Source organism: Apteryx mantelli, chromosome 1, assembly GCF_036417845.1.
Source record: "Apteryx mantelli isolate bAptMan1 chromosome 1, bAptMan1.hap1, whole genome shotgun sequence".
NCBI classification, from domain to species: domain Eukaryota; kingdom Metazoa; phylum Chordata; class Aves; order Apterygiformes; family Apterygidae; genus Apteryx; species Apteryx mantelli.
The window spans coordinates 28,366,568-28,387,056 of record NC_089978.1 but is presented as its reverse complement, the minus strand read 5'-3'; the positions used below and the strand labels follow the sequence as shown (position 1 = coordinate 28,387,056).

General features: G+C 37.4%; 1 protein-coding gene across 2 annotated transcripts in view; it reads left to right on the top strand.

Moving 5' to 3' along the window:
- Positions 1-20,489, top strand: part of DCLK1 (doublecortin like kinase 1) — a 251,411-nt gene that overhangs the window by 187,446 nt on the left and 43,476 nt on the right. For both annotated transcript variants that reach the window (XM_013962098.2, XM_067291218.1), the window contains exons 7-8: positions 15,382-15,466; positions 16,834-16,942. In XM_013962098.2, coding sequence (XP_013817552.2) covers positions 15,382-15,466; positions 16,834-16,942 — 194 coding nt within the window. The remainder of the gene's footprint in view (positions 1-15,381; positions 15,467-16,833; positions 16,943-20,489) is intronic.

Sequence of the window (20,489 nt, the reverse complement as noted above, 5' to 3'; positions counted from 1 at the left end):
ATATTGTCATAAACCAAATTTGAACCCAGAGCATTTTGTATTGTCTTCAACCGCTTGAACTGCAGAACTGACTAGCCAGCCACAGGAGAAGATTTGTTCCCTAGGAGATTATTGAAATATGGGTGTCATGTGATGGGTATACAGGAGAGAAGGGAAGACTAGTTTGACTGTCACTCTTGTCCCCATCTTGAGAAGTATTCCTGCCCATGCCCAGGACAAGAGCATTGGCAGCTAGATCCATGTCCTGGGGTTGGAGATCATGGTTGGGTTTCCGACCAGTATTCTCTCTTGGAGTCTGGGAGAACTAGTGCTCTAGAACTGAAATAAGATGCTGGGTTCTGGGAATGCCAGCTCAGCTGTGTAATTAGTTGTTTCTCTGGCTCTCTCTCCATCTGGTCATAATTAGAGAGTGCCTGTCCTCTGTCATGCCACCAGGTAAACAGGGTGCCATTGCTATGTGCTGGATCTGGAAGACTAGAATCGAATCAAGCATTGAATCAAGCGTTGAATCAAGCATAGCCGGATTACCCTTGATGTAACTGATAGATCAGCTCTTCAGCATCCCCATTCGAGTGTTATGAGGGAGCTGTGGGCTTAGCTCTTAAAATGCTCAGGGGTGTGGGCAGGCTGTCCACGTTTTTCCTGAGAAACACAGGTGAGAGAAAGTCATGGGTTTGAATTCAGTGGCACAAAAGCAAGGAACTTTCATAAACGGAGTGATTTCTCCCTGTGAATAGTGAAGGCCTGTAAAAAAAAATAGAGATGGTAGAATTTTCCAAAGAAAAAATTCCTTCTAATTATAAAATGTATTAGGCAACTTAAATATAGGGGTTGCTGCCCTTACTTAGTAACATTTAATCATGCATCTTTTTAAAAAATTACATTCTGGCCTTTGACAAAAGGCTTTGCATTGACTTCAGTAAGACCAGGAATGTTACTGTGGTGCATATACTGTAACCATGAAAACGATACTACTGTAACCCTACAGATACAATTTTAAACCCTCCAGAGCCAGAACAAAAAAGACAGTTTCATCCTTTGTCACTTGCTGACATCCGTTCTCACATGGCTGGGTTGTATCCAGAAATTGGAGTTATATATCAATAATCTCAGGTAAAATTTAGCCTATACTTGAGGAAGGTAAGATTTGACAGTATAACTAATAGTCCAGATTAATTTTATAGGTGTAAGACAGACACTTGAAAGTCAACTAGTAATCATTTGATCTTTTCTGTTTTTCAGCATCCTAGTATTTAAACTTGTAGCCTTTGTACTATAATTACATTTTCATATAGTTAGGTTTTCTTATATTCCTTATTTTGAAAATAGAAAATAAGATTTTTGTTTTTATGTTGTTACATACTTAATTGGGTATATCCACAGAAGACGAAAACATCTACAATTCAGGTTTATAGCAGTTGAAGGAGAGAGTTTTTTTACTGTACATGTATATAGTTCTACTGCAACAGAGTATGATTAATGGCAAGGACTCAGAAAAGGTGACATGACAGTCATAATAATAAATATGTATAATAACCCCCTCATCTTAGTTTACTAGCTTTTGTAATAGTTCTTGAGTTTGTTTTTCCACTGTTTCGTAATTGGTGTCATTACTTCAGTTAGAGTATACTGATTGCCATTATTTTAAATATATTTTTTCTATTTCACTGGCAACTACAATCAACAGAATAATAGCAAATTGAGTTTAAGGTACCTCTTGACTAATAAGACAGAAAAATTGAATTTGATATATGTAACGAGTTTTTGAGTTGCATATGTCCAAAATGTCTTTTATTCATACAGAAAGTGTTTTTTTCTTTTTACTGATCCATTTAAAATAATAAATGGATTCTCCTCATATTTTTCTAAACAATGCTGTTTGGCTAATTAGAGGCAAGGAAATTTTTATCAGAAAGGAAAATTTTCAAAAAAGTATCAAATATTTAAAAGTGTATGAAGGGACAGAGAATATGATCTTGAGATCTTGTGCATGATTTTACTTTAGACCAACCATGCAGATATAAAAGTAAACACAAAATTACTCAAGATTTTAAAAGTCAGTTCTCACAAATGTCATCTTTGTAAGTTCCAAATACATATTGTTTGTATTCAGAGGAGTAAGCAAACAGTCACCTGGAAGATATCATTCAAAAGTTTGGTGAGTTATCCTCGCTAGCAAATCAGAAGATTTTTTTCTGTACTGCATATTAGAAATACCAAAACTGGATATGCACAAAAGAAATTTTAATAATTAACTAACTAGTTACTATTAAAAATGAGATAGGCTTGTGTGTTTAAAATTCTTCCTTTGTCTAGATTGTTCACACAGAGATTTATTTAAGATTGGATTTTCTGAAGTGTGTGCCAGATTAACATGACTGTTACTATATATACACATGCCTATTAGCAATTTATGTGCAGAATGAGCAATCCAAGGAATTAAAATCCCCTTTATATCATGCCTGCAAGTGAAACATAAGCCTTCATAGGTTATTTAGACATTTGTAAATTTGTAATTTTAAAACATTCATTTTAAGCAGTTCATGTTTCAAAGCTTAGCTTTCAGGTCTTTTTGTTTATTTGTTCATTTTGTCTCAGTTATCTTCCTGTAGTTTAAAAAAACGCACAAAGCTCAAAACCGGAAGCTTAGACCAATGGTAAAGCCGGTCCCATTAGCCTTTCCATTTTCATGTGCTCTTGTATTTTTGCAGACCTTGCCAAGGTCTTTGTCTTGTATATGTTTTGGTGTATTTTGTAAATATGCTTTATACTTAAAGGATCCCCAGAAACAGCTTAAAGGTATCAAAGCTGCTGTAAAAAGGTGTGCTGGGGAGGGGGAAAGGACTGCAAAGCCACCAGGCCAATCAGCACCTCTCTAAACCAGCCTCTTTGCTTAATTCACCTTGCAAAGACAGGACTCGATCCTCTGCTGCTTCTCCTTGGTGAACTTTCTCTTTCTTTCTTCGCTGTCGTGTATCTTGGAGAAGGCTCTTGTACTGCGCAGGCTGAATGGGGCAGCGCAGCATCCTCAGACACCTCTGGCATTTGCAGATTATCCCATCAGCCAGAGGGTGCTTGCGCTGAAGTGGATCCGTACACTCAGATTCTCTTGTTCTGCTGTCAGGAGCTGGTTGCCTGGCTACCATCAGAAAGAGCCGGTGACGAGGGCATTTTACATGCTGTCTTTTTACCAAAAAAAAAAAAAAAAAGTAGAAAAGACATACCACTGTCAGATAGTGCAATATATATAATGGCAGTATTCAGTGCCAGCATTCTGGGTTGTTGGATCCACACTATATGACCAGGGAGTGGCAAGTGTTGATTACCTTATATTATAAGGTAAACATTTACTTTCCTACTACTGTTTGTGAAACAAAAGGGGTATATATTTTATTTTGAAAAAGGGAAAGGATTAAACTGATACTGCCATGTTTCCAGACAGTTAAGAGACTCTCCAGAACAGCCAAACATTGTTTTAATCGTGTTTAGTAGGAAGGAATCAAAGAAGAAAATACTTGCTATTTAAAATATTTTGTACATTCAAACTCTAGATTTATTTACTAGCCACGTGTCTATTGATTAAAAATTCAAAAATCTGAATATATGCAACATGTGTATTTACTGTTTAAAAGTATCTTTTGGTCCACAGTAACAAAAGATTGTAAGACAGTTTCAGTGCAACAAATCAAACACAATAAACAAATCTATACTGCACTTCATCTTACAGGACCTGTATCGCCCACTCTCTTCGGATGATTTGGATTCAGTAGGAGACTCAGTGTAAAAGAGAAAATGGAACAGTGTTTATGGTTTGTGATTCGGTGAAGGTTTAACTTTTTAAAAGAGAATAGCTGCTAATTTACAGTAACAGTGAATCACACAAAAGAGTTTTGCATATTTAATATTTAAAACATGGGGCCAAATTAATTCTAAAGTGTGGGGGCATTTTTGGCTTTACCACTGCTTTTAAATGCAAGAATTTGTAATGAATGAGCCATTGAATATGTCCATCAAATACAAAACAGCATTGTGCACACTGTGAGGGATGAAGGTTGGATAAGGTGAATATAACGCACAAATCCATAGTGGGCACATTTATGAATAGCACTCTTTTTATCATCTAAGGTACTGATTATATGTTCTGTTTTTAACATAGGTATCTATTCATTTTGATATGAACACTTAATGAATGCTTTGCTTTACTGATGAATAGGTAAAACTGCAGAAAAGAAAAAACCTACCACATTAAACTGATTTTACCATGCTGCCTGATCTCAATACACACATCTGGATCTCTCAAATCTCATTCTTTTCAGTGTTTAGTCTGTTTATCTAAACAAAAAGAAAAGGAAGAAATCTTGTGTCTGAACAAAAAGTAAATGGTTTCAAAGTAATGTTAAAGTTATTTTTACTGTATTACAATTTGATGACAGAAGGATATTCACAGGCAACATGAATGTTTTACCTTGCAAGAGCTGTTAATACTGATCATCCTTGTGTTGCATGGAGAAGTAAATATGGAGAGAAATATCTTAAACAGGAAATATGTGGGCCTGCTGGCTAGCAGCATACACACAATCTGACAAACATATGATGACACCTTTTGGTAAAACACATTTGGCCTGAGAAACTGATCTTTTTTTCACTTATGTTAAGGACAGGAACATTTTTTTTGTTTGCTATAATAAGACTTTTTATGCTGTTTCTAAATCAGTCATTTTAAAATGGAAGCATATAGAAATGGTGGAACTGTGGATCATCCTCCTATTGACCTAATTTCTCTATTTTCATAATTTATAGAGGTGGTCATTTTGTACAGCATGAATATGCAAAACTCCTTTAGTGTTAAGTAGATCATGCATTATAACCAGTTGCTTAACAAATATCTACTAATTCTATTTTTCTGCTGCTTTATTGTGCAAATCTTAGTCAACTACTCTAATTTACATAATAATAGCAATATTTCCAATTATATGTTGCAAATTGATTTAATATTTATCTGTTGTATTTAAGGCCATAGTATAGTGATCACACACTTTTACTGTCTTACCATTTCCTTTCAGTATCTCAAAAACTAATGATTTTAAAATTAGAAATCAGTGTGATTCTGACCCTCAATGAAAATTTGTAAAGAAGATATTAGTAATGATTTAATATATGTTGAAATCAGGAAAATTTACTTAGTAGGAAAAAAATGTTTAGCCTCTGCATGCCGACTTTTAATGTAGTGAAATAATACACTTACTTACACTGATCTGTCCATAATAAAATTCCACAGCTAAAAAATGTTGGCATGTGATACTATGGCTTCACTGTATTATTAGCATTTTTTTATGGAGAATATTTACAAAAATAAAAGGGCAACAGGATACAAAACTTACCTTCTCTGTTTCCGATACTTGGTTCTAGTGTCACCTGAAGAAAAAGTCATTGATCTGGCAGGTTTGCTGAAGCAGTTAGGTCATTCCATTTTAAAATGCATGTTTTGCCATTCCTGCTTCAAGACTTCAGATTTAAAACTGCTTCCAGCAATATGAACAGTCCCCCCCCCATCCCCAGTCAAAAGGCTGTCCTTTCTACTGGAAAAGTTCACAGCTGTGAAGTTACTTGTATCTTTGCCTCTTAGGAGAGTATGCCTTTGTAAAATATATTACTCAATCCCAAGAAATGCATATTAAGTAAAGGTGCACTGGGATCAGTTTCCAAAAATTCAGAGAACTCCTCTGCACTGACTTCTGGAGGATTGCTTTTGTCTATGAAGAAAGTAAATTTCAGGAATTTTATTTTTCCTCCCCTCTTCCTTATAGACTACTGCTGCTTAAAGCAGTTTATTCAGTATGTTTGTTCTGCACAGCTTGCCAGCAAATGTGAATTCCATGGCTTTGCTTAGCTGTGGAAAAGAAAAATGGACCTTGTATCAGTCATTGTTATCATAGCGAGTTTTCCATCAAGACTGTTTCAAAGAGTATGCTAGTTCATAACATTTAATCATTTTAACATATGACTTGTATTAAGGGGCTATTCGGGGGCAGTATGTATTATTAATATTTCATCTAAGGAATGAAAGTCCCTTAGAGATTGAAAAGGTACACTGTTTATGGACTTTGAGATCCCTTTTGTGTGGAATGTAATTCCCATTATACATGAGCAGAAATGATATGTTTCTTTTGGGCAAGACCAGAAGGTTTCAGTTTATTGGTGAAACTGAAATTGTGTTTCTTGATACTGTAGATCTGCTTGCAACAGCACAGGGTTTAGTTTGTCACTAGATTTCATCAACTTCATTAAATAACAGAATAGCTTAAGCAACTTTATAGTGTTTGAACCTCTTATAGTTCTCTGTATGCTGCATTATTTGTGCCTACTATAAGGTGATTATGATGTAGCTAGAGTCTTGTATAGATTGTGAATGCTTTGCTTCTCCTTGAGCTTTATGGATACTTGTGATTATTTCTCTAATGCTTTATGCAACTTTCTGTTATTTTTCTCTCTTTTCTTTTATGCAACAAACAGTTCACATGTGAAGCACAGAATGTATGTGTGTATATGTGTACGTTTATATGCACATGCACACACACACACACACACAAATAGGTATAGATTAGTGGTTTTGAAATCTGTGCACATTATGTCACATTTGCAGCTTCTTTAAATGAGTGTGTGTGGAAAATGTATTACGGGAAGCTGTTCATGTGGTGGGGTTTGCCATAGCTCTGTCAAAGTGATCGGAGCTGTGACAGTCTGTACTTGCTGAGCAACTCCCCTTTGGATTATATACAGTTTTAAGAAATCTCCTGTACAAATGAGGACTTAGTTCTGCTCCATTTTCAGTTAATGGCAAAATCATGATTGACTTCAAGGTGGGAAGGATAGGGCCTTATGCATGGAAGTATACTGACACAGACTGAACATTAATCATAAAGTTAAAACGATATTCTTTTAACATGTATCTCCTTATGAAGTGCAGTGTTCTGCAGTGCAATTATTAAGTCATCAAATATTAGAAAGTTCTTCTGTAGAAATCTGTTGTAAAGCCTTTAACAGTCAGACTCTAATGTGAATATTGCTTTTCAATTTGTAAAATTATTCAGGGACAACACATTATATTTAGTTATTTGCCCTTTAAACCATTTTCACAGGGCCTATGTGGCTGCAAAATGAAAATTCGGAGGTATTAATATAAATATGCATCTGTCACTGTGAACATATATGTGTATTGTAAGAAAGGTTACATAATATTAAACAGCCTTGAAGAACACGAGTTGATATTGGTTTGTTTAAAAGTTGAAATAAATAATAGTATTTGTTTTTACAGTTTCATGTTTCACACTATGATGTGAACTTTATATAGTGTAGTATGTTACAGAAAATGTCCTCCAACTCTAAATGTTAAAATGAATTAACTGCTATAGAAAAGAATCTTTAATGAACCCAAGTTTACTGTTTTGTCAAAAAACAGTTGAAAATTGAACAAATATAAAATCTGTAAGGTGCTAAATTACCTCATCACTTGAAAAATACCTAGATTAATGTCATCTGTGCTTTTTCTTGTATCCAATTAATAGTATACAACCAAATAGAAGTTTGTTCTTAATCTAATTTTAACATTCAGTTTATCTGTTAGTGATGGGATGATATATTGTAACTATGAATGATAAGTAAAAAAAAAATCCTACATCATGCAGCCAGCAGTAGCTTTACATGTAGATAAAAGTCAGCGAGCAGTTATCACAGCCCTTCAAAATGGGTGTGATACCTCACAGGAAAATCCTGTGTTCGGAAAGCCATGCTTTCAGAGCAGAACAGATGCTCCACTGAGCTATGTTTGCTGTAGTGACACTTTTTGGCTGGCTTGTTTTGCCTATTTCACCTTGCACCTGAATTTTCAGAATGGCTGAGTGCCCTTAACTCGCCATTGAAGTCACTGGATGTGTAGATACATGTATTGTGTATGCACAATTTATAGAGGGGTTAAAACACATGCAATGCACACACCCATTTTTGTATGCATTTTAGTGTCTGTATTTGTGCATGTTGATTATATTCAAATTTGCTTAAATTAATCCTCAGCAGTGAAGTATGAAAAAAGATATACTGTATTCAGTGTGTACTTGTTGTCTGATGTTTTAAGAGGTAATTAGTTTGTGGTTTCCCTGCAATACAGTGTTTTGGGATTTAAACTCTAGTGAAAGAGGAGCTAACAATGTTTCTGCTAAGGCCTCTTCATTTTGTTAGTTGCACTATGATATTGTAAATATTGGCACATTTACAACATAAGTTAAAGATTTTACAAAGTTCTGCATACAATTATTTTTTTTAAAAAAGTGCTTGGATATTTGCTTTTTCAAATATACCATTTTTGTATTAATGTGATGCAGCAAACCAAAAAGAAAGCTGTTGATTTATCAACAAAAAATGTAAAGCTTGCAAAAATAAATGCCAATGAATGTTTTATTTCATATAATCAGCTGAAGAAAATCACCTTCATTTTTGTGCCATTGTTTCATCATACTGTGTTGTACTTGTGTTTCATATTTGACCATGTCATCCTGGTTGCAGTTTGTTGTTTCGCTAGATTTAACATTACTGTAGATTATTGTAAGCGATGTAATAAATATATTTAAAAAATACACACTGTTCAGTGAGTTTATTTTGGAAATGTGATTAACAGGCTTTAAAAAAACACTTGTGGTTGGTATTGCATGATCATTTTGGATCAGCATTGTCCATCTAACAGTTCACTTAGTGTAAGCATGTGGGATTCATGCATCCTAATGGGTTCCTTTATATAGTAGATGCATTCAGTACCTTTTTAAATAATAAACTTTGGATTCTAGTGTGTAGATGTAAAAGGTCCTTCAAGGAAGAATTTTGTTTCTAATGGGTGCTTTAGAGACAGTAAATATACCTGCCATGAATTGGTTATGGGTAAGTTTGTGTGCACACGACGGGATAGGTTTGAAGTATGAAGTGAGGAATCAACATACTGCACCTAAAGCAACGTACCAACTCCCTGCCAGCAAACGAGCTTTAGCAGCACTCCTGTTAAGTCAATTATTAGGAAAGTATGCCTGCAAAAAGCTAAGAGTACTGAAACATACCTGCTGTGTTTTAAATAAGTACCTGGTTTCCTTGATGTATCTTTTTACTCTTTAAAAATATATATCTATTTCTGACTTTTATTTGGTGGGGGGCAGGGGAAGAGAGATGTTACAATTTATGACACTCCATCTCCTGCTGGTCTGCTGCTTCAGATCATATTCAAACATTCTCTTGAAGAGATCTCTGGAGCTGATACAAATGCTAGTTTTGAAGTTCTCTTGGTTATAAGTAACTAGGTCTGCCTAAAAAAGACATGCAGACACGAAAGGAAACAGCACTATAGAAATGAGAAGTAGTAACAAAACAATTGGGGTTTATGTCTCTACTCAGCACCAGTTAAGAATATCAGGAAAGCTTTTAAAATTCACCTCAAATAGATTAAAAATAAAAGTGATGATTGTGCTGTGTTCTTAATAAGATGGAAGAAATAGGAACCTCCTTTGACTGCCTTGTATTTTCATTTCGTTGTTGAGTGGAAAATTTTACCTGTGTATAACTTTAGAAAAGGAAAAAAGAAACCTTCACATTGCACTACTGCACATGTAACTTTTTATGTTAACTACAGTATGGATACAGTAACAATATGTCAACTTCCGATACCATGAATCTGATACATTTAATTTTTTAGGTCCATCAGTCTTTTCTTGAGGATGCCAAAGGTTGAGTGAGCCTAGAGTCTTGAGTTATAGCTCAGCTTTGGAAGTAGCTATTAGGAGCTAACAGAGGTTAGGTTTAAGTTTACTGTTAAATACTATATAAGAAAGTATTTTGATCTTTCAGAATTGCCTTTTTGCACAAATCAGCTGAGTATATAAGCAGTCGATGCTGCAATTTAATGAGAGAATCCTAACAGAACAAAGTGCTTCAGTTTGAAAATTTAGCTCCCGCCTGTCAGCTCCATTTTCTTGCAGACTCTCCCATTTGCCCCTCTATCCCTCCAAGAAGGAAAACAACACAAGCTCCTAAATGACACGCACCCAATTATCCCTTGTCTCATTGGAACTTAGCTCTTCTCCATGCTGTGTAAATCCTGCATTGCATACGTGAAAACCGTGTCATTTCCCCATGTAGGGTCTCTTTTAAATGAAATGTCTTAAAAATACAGTGTGGGATGTAGACCTGTGGACAAGTAGCAAGCTTGCATACATTTTCCAGATGAAGGCAGTTTATAAATAAATCTGGATCTTACATGTCAGTTTAGTGTAGTGTCTGAATTTGAAGAGAAAACAACTGCATCATTTCTCTTTCTGTACGTTGAATTCCATTGCCTTCCATTCAGCACAAAGACTGGGAATTTGATGTTTCTCTGTGAAGTAATTTTTTGCCCACTTTGTACTGTTTACATGAAGACTTTCCTTCCCTCTTAGTGGGCTGGGCCAAAAAATCTAAGCAATTAAGCAAAAAAAAATCAGGAACATTTTTCACTGGACAGTTGAGAGAGAAAGTTTCAGTCTAACCCTTTGCTTCTCTCTAAATTGAATAATAAACTGACTTTGTCTTCTAAAAGTTGCATCAAGATATGTTTATTTTACTGTTTTTAAACCAGCTGTCCCCTGCTTAACCTTTTAAAAGCATTTTGTTTCCTGGAGACACACTATTTTGTTGTATTGACTCACTTATTTCTTTCTTGCCACTATTATATATTACAGGAATTTGGGAGTCTTTCAAAGTCCTTTGAAGCTCATGCCTGCACTGTACTGTTGTTTTTATTTTACCGTTAAACATGATGATCTTCAGGCTAAGGAATGGGCTGTGTCAGAAATTCATGACGGCTACCTTGCAAAGATTATTTATAACCGGACTGAATGCTTCAGACAGTGCAGGCTACAAAGAGGTGACTGTGGTTGCTTAACTGTTTTGTTTTGTTTTTAATCCTATTTATCTTTACTGAATTGATCTTTATCCTACACATATTACTGATATGTACAGCTTTTTGTCTTTCCAGGCTTTTTAAATTCTTTAGAGTTCTTAGGAATAAGTGAAATCTTAGGAGGCATCATTAAAAGACATTAAAAATGCCCCTGTGCTAGGCCTCATTTCTGAACTTACAGTTTGTTTACTAATTTTGATCTTGGTTTCATTAATACCATTTCTAAAAGAGCAAAACTCTGCTTGAGTTCCAGCTTAGCTTTACACCTGTGTGTGTTTCTGTTACTCACATTCCATCCAGATGCTTCCTTCACGCTATACAAAGAAATCTATTGTCAGGGGACTTTGTAGACTCCATATGCACTAATAAAGGTTTTGAGAGGTTTGGAAAATGTAATACAGTGTTTGGTTTTCAAATTTCAGGAATCTGAATTGCATTAACAAACTTTCTAGACATACTTGTTAGTTTCCTTTCATAACTGCTGATACTGATAGTCCATAAAAGTTATTCCTGCTATTGAGTTGGAGTATGATTTTAAGATTAATTTAGGACAAAGGTGAGTATGGGGAGAGAGTAATTCAAATAATATTTATTTTACTGCTTTTTTTCACTGAATTTGAGGAATTTCCACTGAGGTACAAACTATTTACAAAACAGTTGCTAAATAAATCTCCTGGTGAGACATAGATGAAACTCTATAGTGCTAATGTTTCTATTCATATCAATGAGGTGTATGGTGTGTTGGCCATCTGTTGTATAAACCTGAATAGGATCTGAAATCCTTACACCAAAGACCTGATTTTTTATGCCATCACTTTTACGGAGGTGTGCCATAAAAATGACCGTGTGCTGGCAACCTATGCAACTGGACCCCTTTAAATCTGTGTAAAAGTGATGACATTTCAAGCACCTCAGCATCTCTTAAAATTAAAACAGCTAATTGCATTAAGGCCTGTGGACTGAAGAGATTATACTCTTGCTTAGAGTTTGTTTTTTCCCCCCTCCAATATCCCTAATGGGGTCTACAGCTGTGAGAGCAACCGTGTGCACAACAGACTGCCTCCCCATGGGCAAGCCAACTGGAGGGAACACCAAGAACCACAAGGATTATTGGACCTGGAGGGCTTTCAGCTTGTGAGAACAACCAGCTAATTAAAGTCTAAACGAACTGAATGTCCTTCTAGCTTAAGTAAAGATAAATAAATAAATGCCTGTGTGGTGTTCTGGAGGACTGAATAAAAAAGAAAATATTCTATGTCAGATTTGCCTAGTAACGTCTCTTTAATTGTAAAAGAAGGTGGTCTGTGCATAGACATTGCAAATATATTCAAATGTGCAGTTTCTAATTTTTTTTAAGTCTGTTATTTTAATAGGAGTTCAGCAAAGGTAATAAAAATTATATGTTTTCTTCATATTTTTCAATTCAGTAGTTTTAAAAATCCCAGTATGTATTTTTATCAACTCTCTCTTTAGCTACTGTGTTTGTGTCATTGACAAGCTATACATCTGCCCACACACTTCTACTCTGCGCACAGCTCTTAGTAAAGGTGGTGTATGTTTTGTTTGCAGACCTATGATACACTATAAACTAGTAATGCTTCACTTCAGTACATCTTTAGTTATGAATACCAACTTAGCCTTCTAGTTCTTATTTACTGATGCAAACATGGTGTCAGTAAGAAAACAAATAGGGGCACTTAAAAAGAACAGATCTCATATTAGTGATTTGTTTCCTTTAAAATTTATATGGGCCGCTTTTTCTTTCAATTTGGTTACTAAACTTGGTCTAAATACATATTTAGGCAACTATACATTAGACAGCTATTTAAGAGTGAGTTTATATTTAAGAGTCATGTATATGGGGTATTAAGACTGTTTGTGTTTAAAGTGAAGCACTGAAGTATTTTGCTGAAATGGGACCTAGAAGGATTCCAGTTTGGGAAGGACTGAGCAGTCACAGATCTCATCAAAACCAGCGCTGAGGATCCTTGAGAAATCAGGTTCCCAAATAGGAATTTGAGTCTCTCTAGATACCCATTTTGAGAAAATTTAGCCACCAAGTTAAGTCTCAATTTTAACATGCCTCCCGTTCTCGCAGACCGGAACAATGAGTGCAGGACTCTGTGAAGAGATCCTCAAATCGCTAAAGAAAGCTGCAGTGGTGTGTAGTCAGCAGTGCTTGACCTAGCATCTGCTGAAGAGTGTAATCTCAGCATTTAAAATACAAAACTGAATAGGGTAATTGTTTGGTAATCTCCTGAAAATCCAGTGCTTCCACTGACCTTTTTTGTGTTGTACCCTTTAAACGATGTAAAGACTAATTCCTGGTTGTATATGTGTCAAATATTAAACATATTTAAATTGTAATTCCTTTAAGAAAATGCTGTATCATGGGAAAAGAAATAACAAATTGGATTCCTAAAAAAAAAAAAAAAGAAGCAGACACAGCCGAATGAGTAGAAAAAGCATGTTTTTCCACTTATTCTAGAAGCAGGAGTGTAAAGGAAATCTATCATTATAAGCTATATAAAAAGAGTGGCTTAGAGAGTGACTTCTCCAGCTCTGAGAATTCATAGCATTTTCCTCTTACCTTGATCCTCATCTGCACATTTGCTTGAAAATTAAGGTAAGTTTTTACTGAGATATCTAGCAGAGTTTAAACAGGAATGACACCATAAACGTCCTAATCATGAAACAAGGGCAGTAATGTCTTAGCAAGCTGTATAAAATTAGTCAGTGCTCATTTCTGTCATCGAGAGGCAGCAAATATGGTCCAAAAACTGATGAATGCAATTTTTAATTCTGGTCAAAGCTAAGAAGGAATGCTTGGGTGGATGCAAAGAGTGAGCTGGTGATGATTAAAAGAAAAAGCAGACAAAGAATCTCTTGGTAGACAGGGCATGTGCAAGCTCTCAAGGTTATTAAATGAAAAACTGGGCCAACTTCAGCCTTGGTCTAAATCATCTGACCTTAATCTGTCATGGGAGAAATTAAAACTTAGCCTGTTCAAATGAACTCAGCATACTGGTCAGCTTCTAACTCTGCTAATTGCATCCTCCCTATCTCCATACTCTGCAAAAAATTTGACCGCTACATTGTTATTCTTGTTCCAGTTAACTTCTGCATTCCACGAGTGGTAGATGAAATAGTTTCCAAAAAAACTGTGTATTAAATGTATAAAGTGGATTGACACCCTGATTGTCGGCATCTAGATACCTTGCAATCAATCACAGGCCAGGATCTGATCTCTAATGTTAGTTACATGCAGTACAGCTTATAATTTATATAACACATAGATTCAAGGGGGTAACTGAATGCTGCAGTGCTTTGTAACCTTTCGGTGTGAAAACTATGTGAACCCAAGAGAGGTCTTGTTTTAATTTTGGAAATGCTCTGAATACTTCTAACTCATGTTGCAACATGAGCACCTGAGGAAATGCTCATTTTTACTGTAGTATTAAAGGACCACTGTTATGTTTGTAGTTTCTTTCAGTTTCTGTTGAAGATGGAAGAATCATGAAGATATGTTCATATAATCATAATACAGCACAGAATAAAAGTTTGGGGTGAAATCCAGTCCATCTCATGTGTTAGTATAATTTCACCCATTGAGATGCCTAATGAAGCAGTCTTCCTAAAGTACATGTCTAAGTTTCATATGCAAGTGATAGACAGAGATAGGTGCTTTGGAAGGCTTCCCTGCTGATACCATGCCTGCTATATTTTTGGCATCCAAGTTAGGTGGCCAGGGTCTCCTTCTGGAGGCTATGAAGGTATTTTCTTCTCTCTTAGACACTCAGTTTACAAGATTTAAAACTGAGGTATAGGCTCTTGCCTCAAGTGGGCTGTATCCAATCACTTCCTTTTCTAAAAAAGCAAACATTATTCACGCTGCATTTTATTCTCTCCATACATTATCATAATGAATTTGCTCTTCTAAAGCATAACTGGGGAGGTTTTCATTGGAGGGGAATATGCGAAAGCAACAAATTCAGCCCATAGCAAAACCAACTTCAGTCAGATTCTTAGCTTTTAGTGTCTGTTACATTACTGATGCCCCTGAGAAAACAGTTTCCTGCCAGTAGAGGGCATGCAGCTCCTCAGTTTTCCCTGCCAAAATGTGTGTGGAATAGGGAGAAACTACTTTTCCTAGTGGAGTCTACATAAATATGTAGCTGCATATAATGAATTGGGGGTCTCTACAGTTTAATTGGGTACCAGAAGTATAACTTTAGTGGAAAAATTGGACTCTTCCCAAACATCTTGCATGTCCCTCCCCAAAAGAAAATTGAATACTTTATGCGGAGATCATTGAAGCCCCTCTGGGACGTCTGTCCAGTAAGAACATGCTGTGGCTACTTGTGCTCTTTAACAATCATCTGTTTTCATTTGTGTCTCTCCATTTCCAGAGCTCCCAACACAGTGGCTCCTCTACCTCATTAGCATCCACCAAAGTTTGCAGCTCTATGGACGAAAATGATGGACCTGCAGAAGGTAACGTTGGAAGGCTGACATTTCAAAGCAGTCAGTGTAGTGATAGCAGCAGCTGTGTAGGAAATGAGTCATTCTTCCTGCCGGAGAAGGTGGGAGCGCAGCAGGCAGGATGACTCTCTGTTAGAAGGCTCGTCAGTGTGAGTGAACCAGTTCAAGTTCACTCCAGATCGGATTTGATCTGTACCTGGGACATCCCTATTCAGAAATGTTTTTGTTGCAGCATACTCTGGATATTAGTTGTATGGGTGACACAGTGCTGACTGGATTATTTCACTAATTTTTTGTCTCATTCTACATGATAGTAGAGAACATAGTGCTGTCCTGAGTCCTTACTCAGAAATGACTAGTCTCACCACATACATACTCAGGCTTCCAACAAGTTGGCTAAAGGATAGTGTCTACTGTAATACTGCCTGTTCACATGCACGTATACGTAAGCGTGTATGTTCTTGTCTGACAGTAACTCTTCATGCACCTATGAATTCAAGCAAACCCCAGCTTCCATATGTCATAACATTCACTTTCAATACTAAGCTGGAACAAAGGACAGATACAGATATAGTTCAAAAGTGTTGTCTTGAAAAGTGTAAATTTGAGTCATGTCTTTGAGAGGCATTTTTTTTATGTTAAAATATTTATATAGTTTCTATCAGCTGAAGTTTACAGTCAGCTTTTAGAGGCATGTTAGGTATTTGTAATACTCTATTTCAAATACATTTAAAAAATAGCAGATGAATGAGCACTAAAACACATGAAACTGCAAACTTTTCTTATGCTTAGACACTGTGTAATGCAATTTTACCTTAACATCTGGTGCCCAGGTTGCATGCGAGGTAGTATTATTGAGAGCATTTGTTTAAAAACTAAATATTTAATATTGGGGGGAGGGGGAGAACTAGCACTTAGCACATGAGGAGTTTTATGGATGTCTCAGTTTACAGGATGTAATAAAGTAAGTGCTTGAGTGTTGGACTTCTTTGCTACATATATTTAATCAGGCTGTGTCAACGAGTTCCAACCCTTTTTGGAGACTGGTCTGTGCTTGTGCAGATCGCAGAGGCCTTTTCATAATTAAAAAAATACAATTTTGGTTTTGTCCTGGGGGCATATTGCAACGGGAATGGTAAACTATGTAATACTCAAATGGTGGTATGTTTGAGCCCCCAGAACTCTTATTTTTCATTATTGTATCTGCATGAAACCTGTTGAGTATATACAATGTCAGCAGCAAGGTTTCATTGTACAGTAAGTGAAATACTGACTCCGAATGGTTTCCAGGCTCCTAAACCATAGACTTAAAATGCATGTTATGTGCAACATCTGTGTTTCCTTCACTAACAATAAAAATGTACTAATGATTCTTTCAGAAGTGTTGGAGGAAGGCTTCCAAGTTCCAGCATCAATAGCAGAGCGATATAAAGTTGGAAGGACTATAGGAGATGGAAATTTTGCTATTGTGAAGGAGTGTATAGAAAGGTGAGAAGGATAATTTACTTATTACTGTAAAAGCAGTCACTAATGTCATGGTTTTCTAGATCATGTCTTTATTTGTAGAATACAGAACATGTGGAATAAGGTAATGTCTCAATGCGAGATGGAAAAATTAGACTAATACTCTCTCCTGTGAAAAAGGATTGATTCCAAGGGACAATCTATGAATTTAATTCTTTGTGGGTTTGATATGTTCTTCTGCTGTGTTAAGCATGGTTTTACCAGTTCTTTGTGTTAAATCTTTCCTGTTGCACTGACATAACATCTTTCCTTACAGTGTATTCTTGCAACATGCTCTTTGTTCTAGGCAGGTGAGACATTTTACATCTAAGAGCATTCAGCATTCTGTAAAGATGACAGGAAGTTTCATGTGTAGTGTAGTAGTGGTGGTGGAAAGCACCAAAAGGTAGCTTTAGATCCATCTATTCTACCATCTAATGTGGGGCAGTAACTTCTTCTGTGTTTGTCTTTAACAAATTGTGTGTCTATCTCCCACTTGCTTGCTTTATACCAATATATGAACCCTACCTAACTTTAGGACTCTGCAGTGTAGGCATCAAAATCTAACCTCTTCGGGTGCCTGTGAAGAGTGGAGAAGCAGTCACCCTTGAAGACAATCTATCAAACTGATTTTAGACATCCAGAGAGGATGGGACCAGACTCTTTTCAGTGGTGCCAAGCGACAGGACGCGAGGCAACGGGCACAAACTGAAACACAGACAATTCCATCTGAACATGAGGAAATACTTTTTCACTGTGAGGGTGACAGCGCACTGGAACAGGTTGCCCAGAGAGGTTGTGGAGTCTCCTTCTCTGGAGATATTCAAAACGCGCCTGGATGCGATCCTGTGCAACGTGCTCTAGGTGACCCTGCTTGAGCAGGGGGGTTGGACTAGATGATCTGCAGAGGTCCCTTCCAACCTCAGCGATTCTGTGATTCTGTGATTCTGTGATCATGTCCAGGCGGGTTTTGAATATCTCCAGAGAAGGATGCTCCACAACCTCTCTGGGCAACCTGTTCCAGTGCTCTGTCACCCTCACAGTGGAGAAGTTTTTCCTCATGTTCAGATGGAACTTTCTGTGTTTCAGTTTGTGCCCGTTGCCTCGCGTCCTGTCGCTCGGCACCACTGAAAAGAGTCTGGCTCCATCCTCTTGACACCCTCCCTTTAAATATTTGTATACATTAATAAGATCCCCTCTCAGCCTTCTCTTCTCCAGGCTAAACAGGCCCAGCTCTCTCAGCCTTTCCTCATAAGAGAGATGCTCCAGTCCCCTAATCATCTTCATAGCCCTTCCCTAGACTCTCTCCAGTAGTGCCATGTTTCTCTTGTACTGGGGAGCCCGGAACTGGACGCAGTACTCCAGATGTAGCTTCACCAGGGCTGAATAGAGGGGGAGGATCACCTCCCTCGACCTGCTGGCAACACTCTTCCTGATGCACCCCAGGATACCATTGGCCTTCTTGGCCACAAGGGCACATTGCTGGCTTGTGGTTAACTTGGTGTCCACCAGCACTCCCAGGTCCTTCTCGGCAGAGCTGCTTTCCAGCAGGTCAGTCCCCAACCTGTCCTGGTGCATGGGGTTATTCCTCCCTAGGTGCAGGACCCTGCACTTGCCTTTGTTGAACTTCATGAGGTTCCTCTCCGCCCACCTCTCCAGCCTGTCCAGGTCTCTCTGAATGGCAGCACAGCCCTCTGGCGTATCGGCCACTCCTCCCAGTTTTGTATCATCAGCAAACTTGCTGAGGGTGCACTCTGTCCCTTCATCCAGGTCATTGATGAAGAAGCTGAACAAGACTGGACCCAGTACTGACCCCTGGGGGACACCACTAGCTACAGGCCTCCAACTAGACTCTGTGCCACTGATCACAACTCTCTGAGCTCTGCCATTCAGCCAGTTCTCAATCCACCTCACTGTCCACTCATCTAGCCCACACTTCCTGAGCTTCCCTATGAGGATGTTATGGGAGACAGTGTCAAAAGCCTTGCTGAAGTCAAGGGAAACAACATCCACTGCTCTCCCCTCATCTACCCAGCCAGTCATTCCATCATAGGAGGCTATCAGACTGGTTAAGCATGATTTCCCCTTGGTGAAGCCATGCTGACTACTCCTGATCACCTTCTTGTCCTCCACATGCTTGGAGATGGCCTCCAGGATGAGCTGCTCCATCACCTTTCCAGGGATGGAAGTGAGGCTGACTGGCCTGTAGTTCCCTGGCTCCTCCTTCCTGCCCTTTTTGAAGACTGGGGTGACATTGGCTTTCTTCCAGTCTTCAGGCACCTCTCCTGTCCTCCATGACCTTTTCAAAGATGATGGAGAGTGGCCTAGCAATAATATCCAATACTTCCAAATTCTGACATTTCCTCACTAGCTCATGTTTCCCAGTGTTTTGGAGTACATGGAGTCTCCCATGGCCAACAAAAAACATCAATTTCCTTTCTTGTGACAGAAAGGAAGCATTCCTAGGGCAACCAAAGAGCTCGAATGAGACTTCTATTGAAAAGGAATATATTTTATCCAAGTTTGAACCCCAAGTATCTTAATTTCTAATATTCCTTCTCCTCCTCCTCCTACCTCGCCCTTCCGTTCCCCCCAAAAGTGCTGGTACATCTGCCTGTCACCTCATTGAGCAGGAGCTGTACCCCCCCAAACACTGGCACCTGGAAGGGGCACCTGTGTGGAGTGTGGTGCATTTCTGGGAACTGTAGCATTAAACCCTCTAGTCAGGAAGCAGAAATATGAGAAGTTTTTAATTTTTCTTTGCTTAAGTCCTAAGCAGTCTTGTTGTATTTTTTTCTGAGTTGTAAACATCATAATCCAATGCGATTTCTTTACACAATCTTTTAACTGATATATTAATACAGACTGTCTTTAATCCCTGCTGACCTAGGAATTTTTCTTTTCTTTTTACCAAAATCCCCATCGGTTCTTAAATTAATACCTAGTGGTATATCATTGCCAGAAGACATCTCCATGCTTAAATACGGCTATGAAAATGCCCAGTCATTTTGCTAATGCAGTGTTTTCAGTGTGTGACTCACTTTACATCTCCCACTTGACAAGCTGTGGATGCTTTTAGGCCGTAGGTAGCACATTCACATAGCATTCTCTATGGAACTTATTATATATCAGTTTAATAGATAAAGCTACTACATATCAATTTAACTGTTATGCTAAAGAAAGAATGAAAAAAATTACCCTATATGCTATACCCTATATTGGGGGGGTCATTTTTTTCCTTTGTTTTCAACCAATCCTGCCTAAGGGCATCGTAGTAACTTTTGTAAACTTTTTTAGATATTAATTACAAAAGGAAAACATTTTGATAAGAGCTTTCTCTTATATTGCCCATCCTCCATTTCACCTTATAATGAAACTAGAGCTTGTGAATGGAGTTTCTTGGTTTATCCTTGCAGCCATGTGTTGCTTATATAACTTGATTAAGAAATGTAAGTTAATATCTTGAATTTGTCTACAAGCTGAGTTTTCTATGTTAGTATTCTATAATAAATACCTATATTTGTAGTACTGA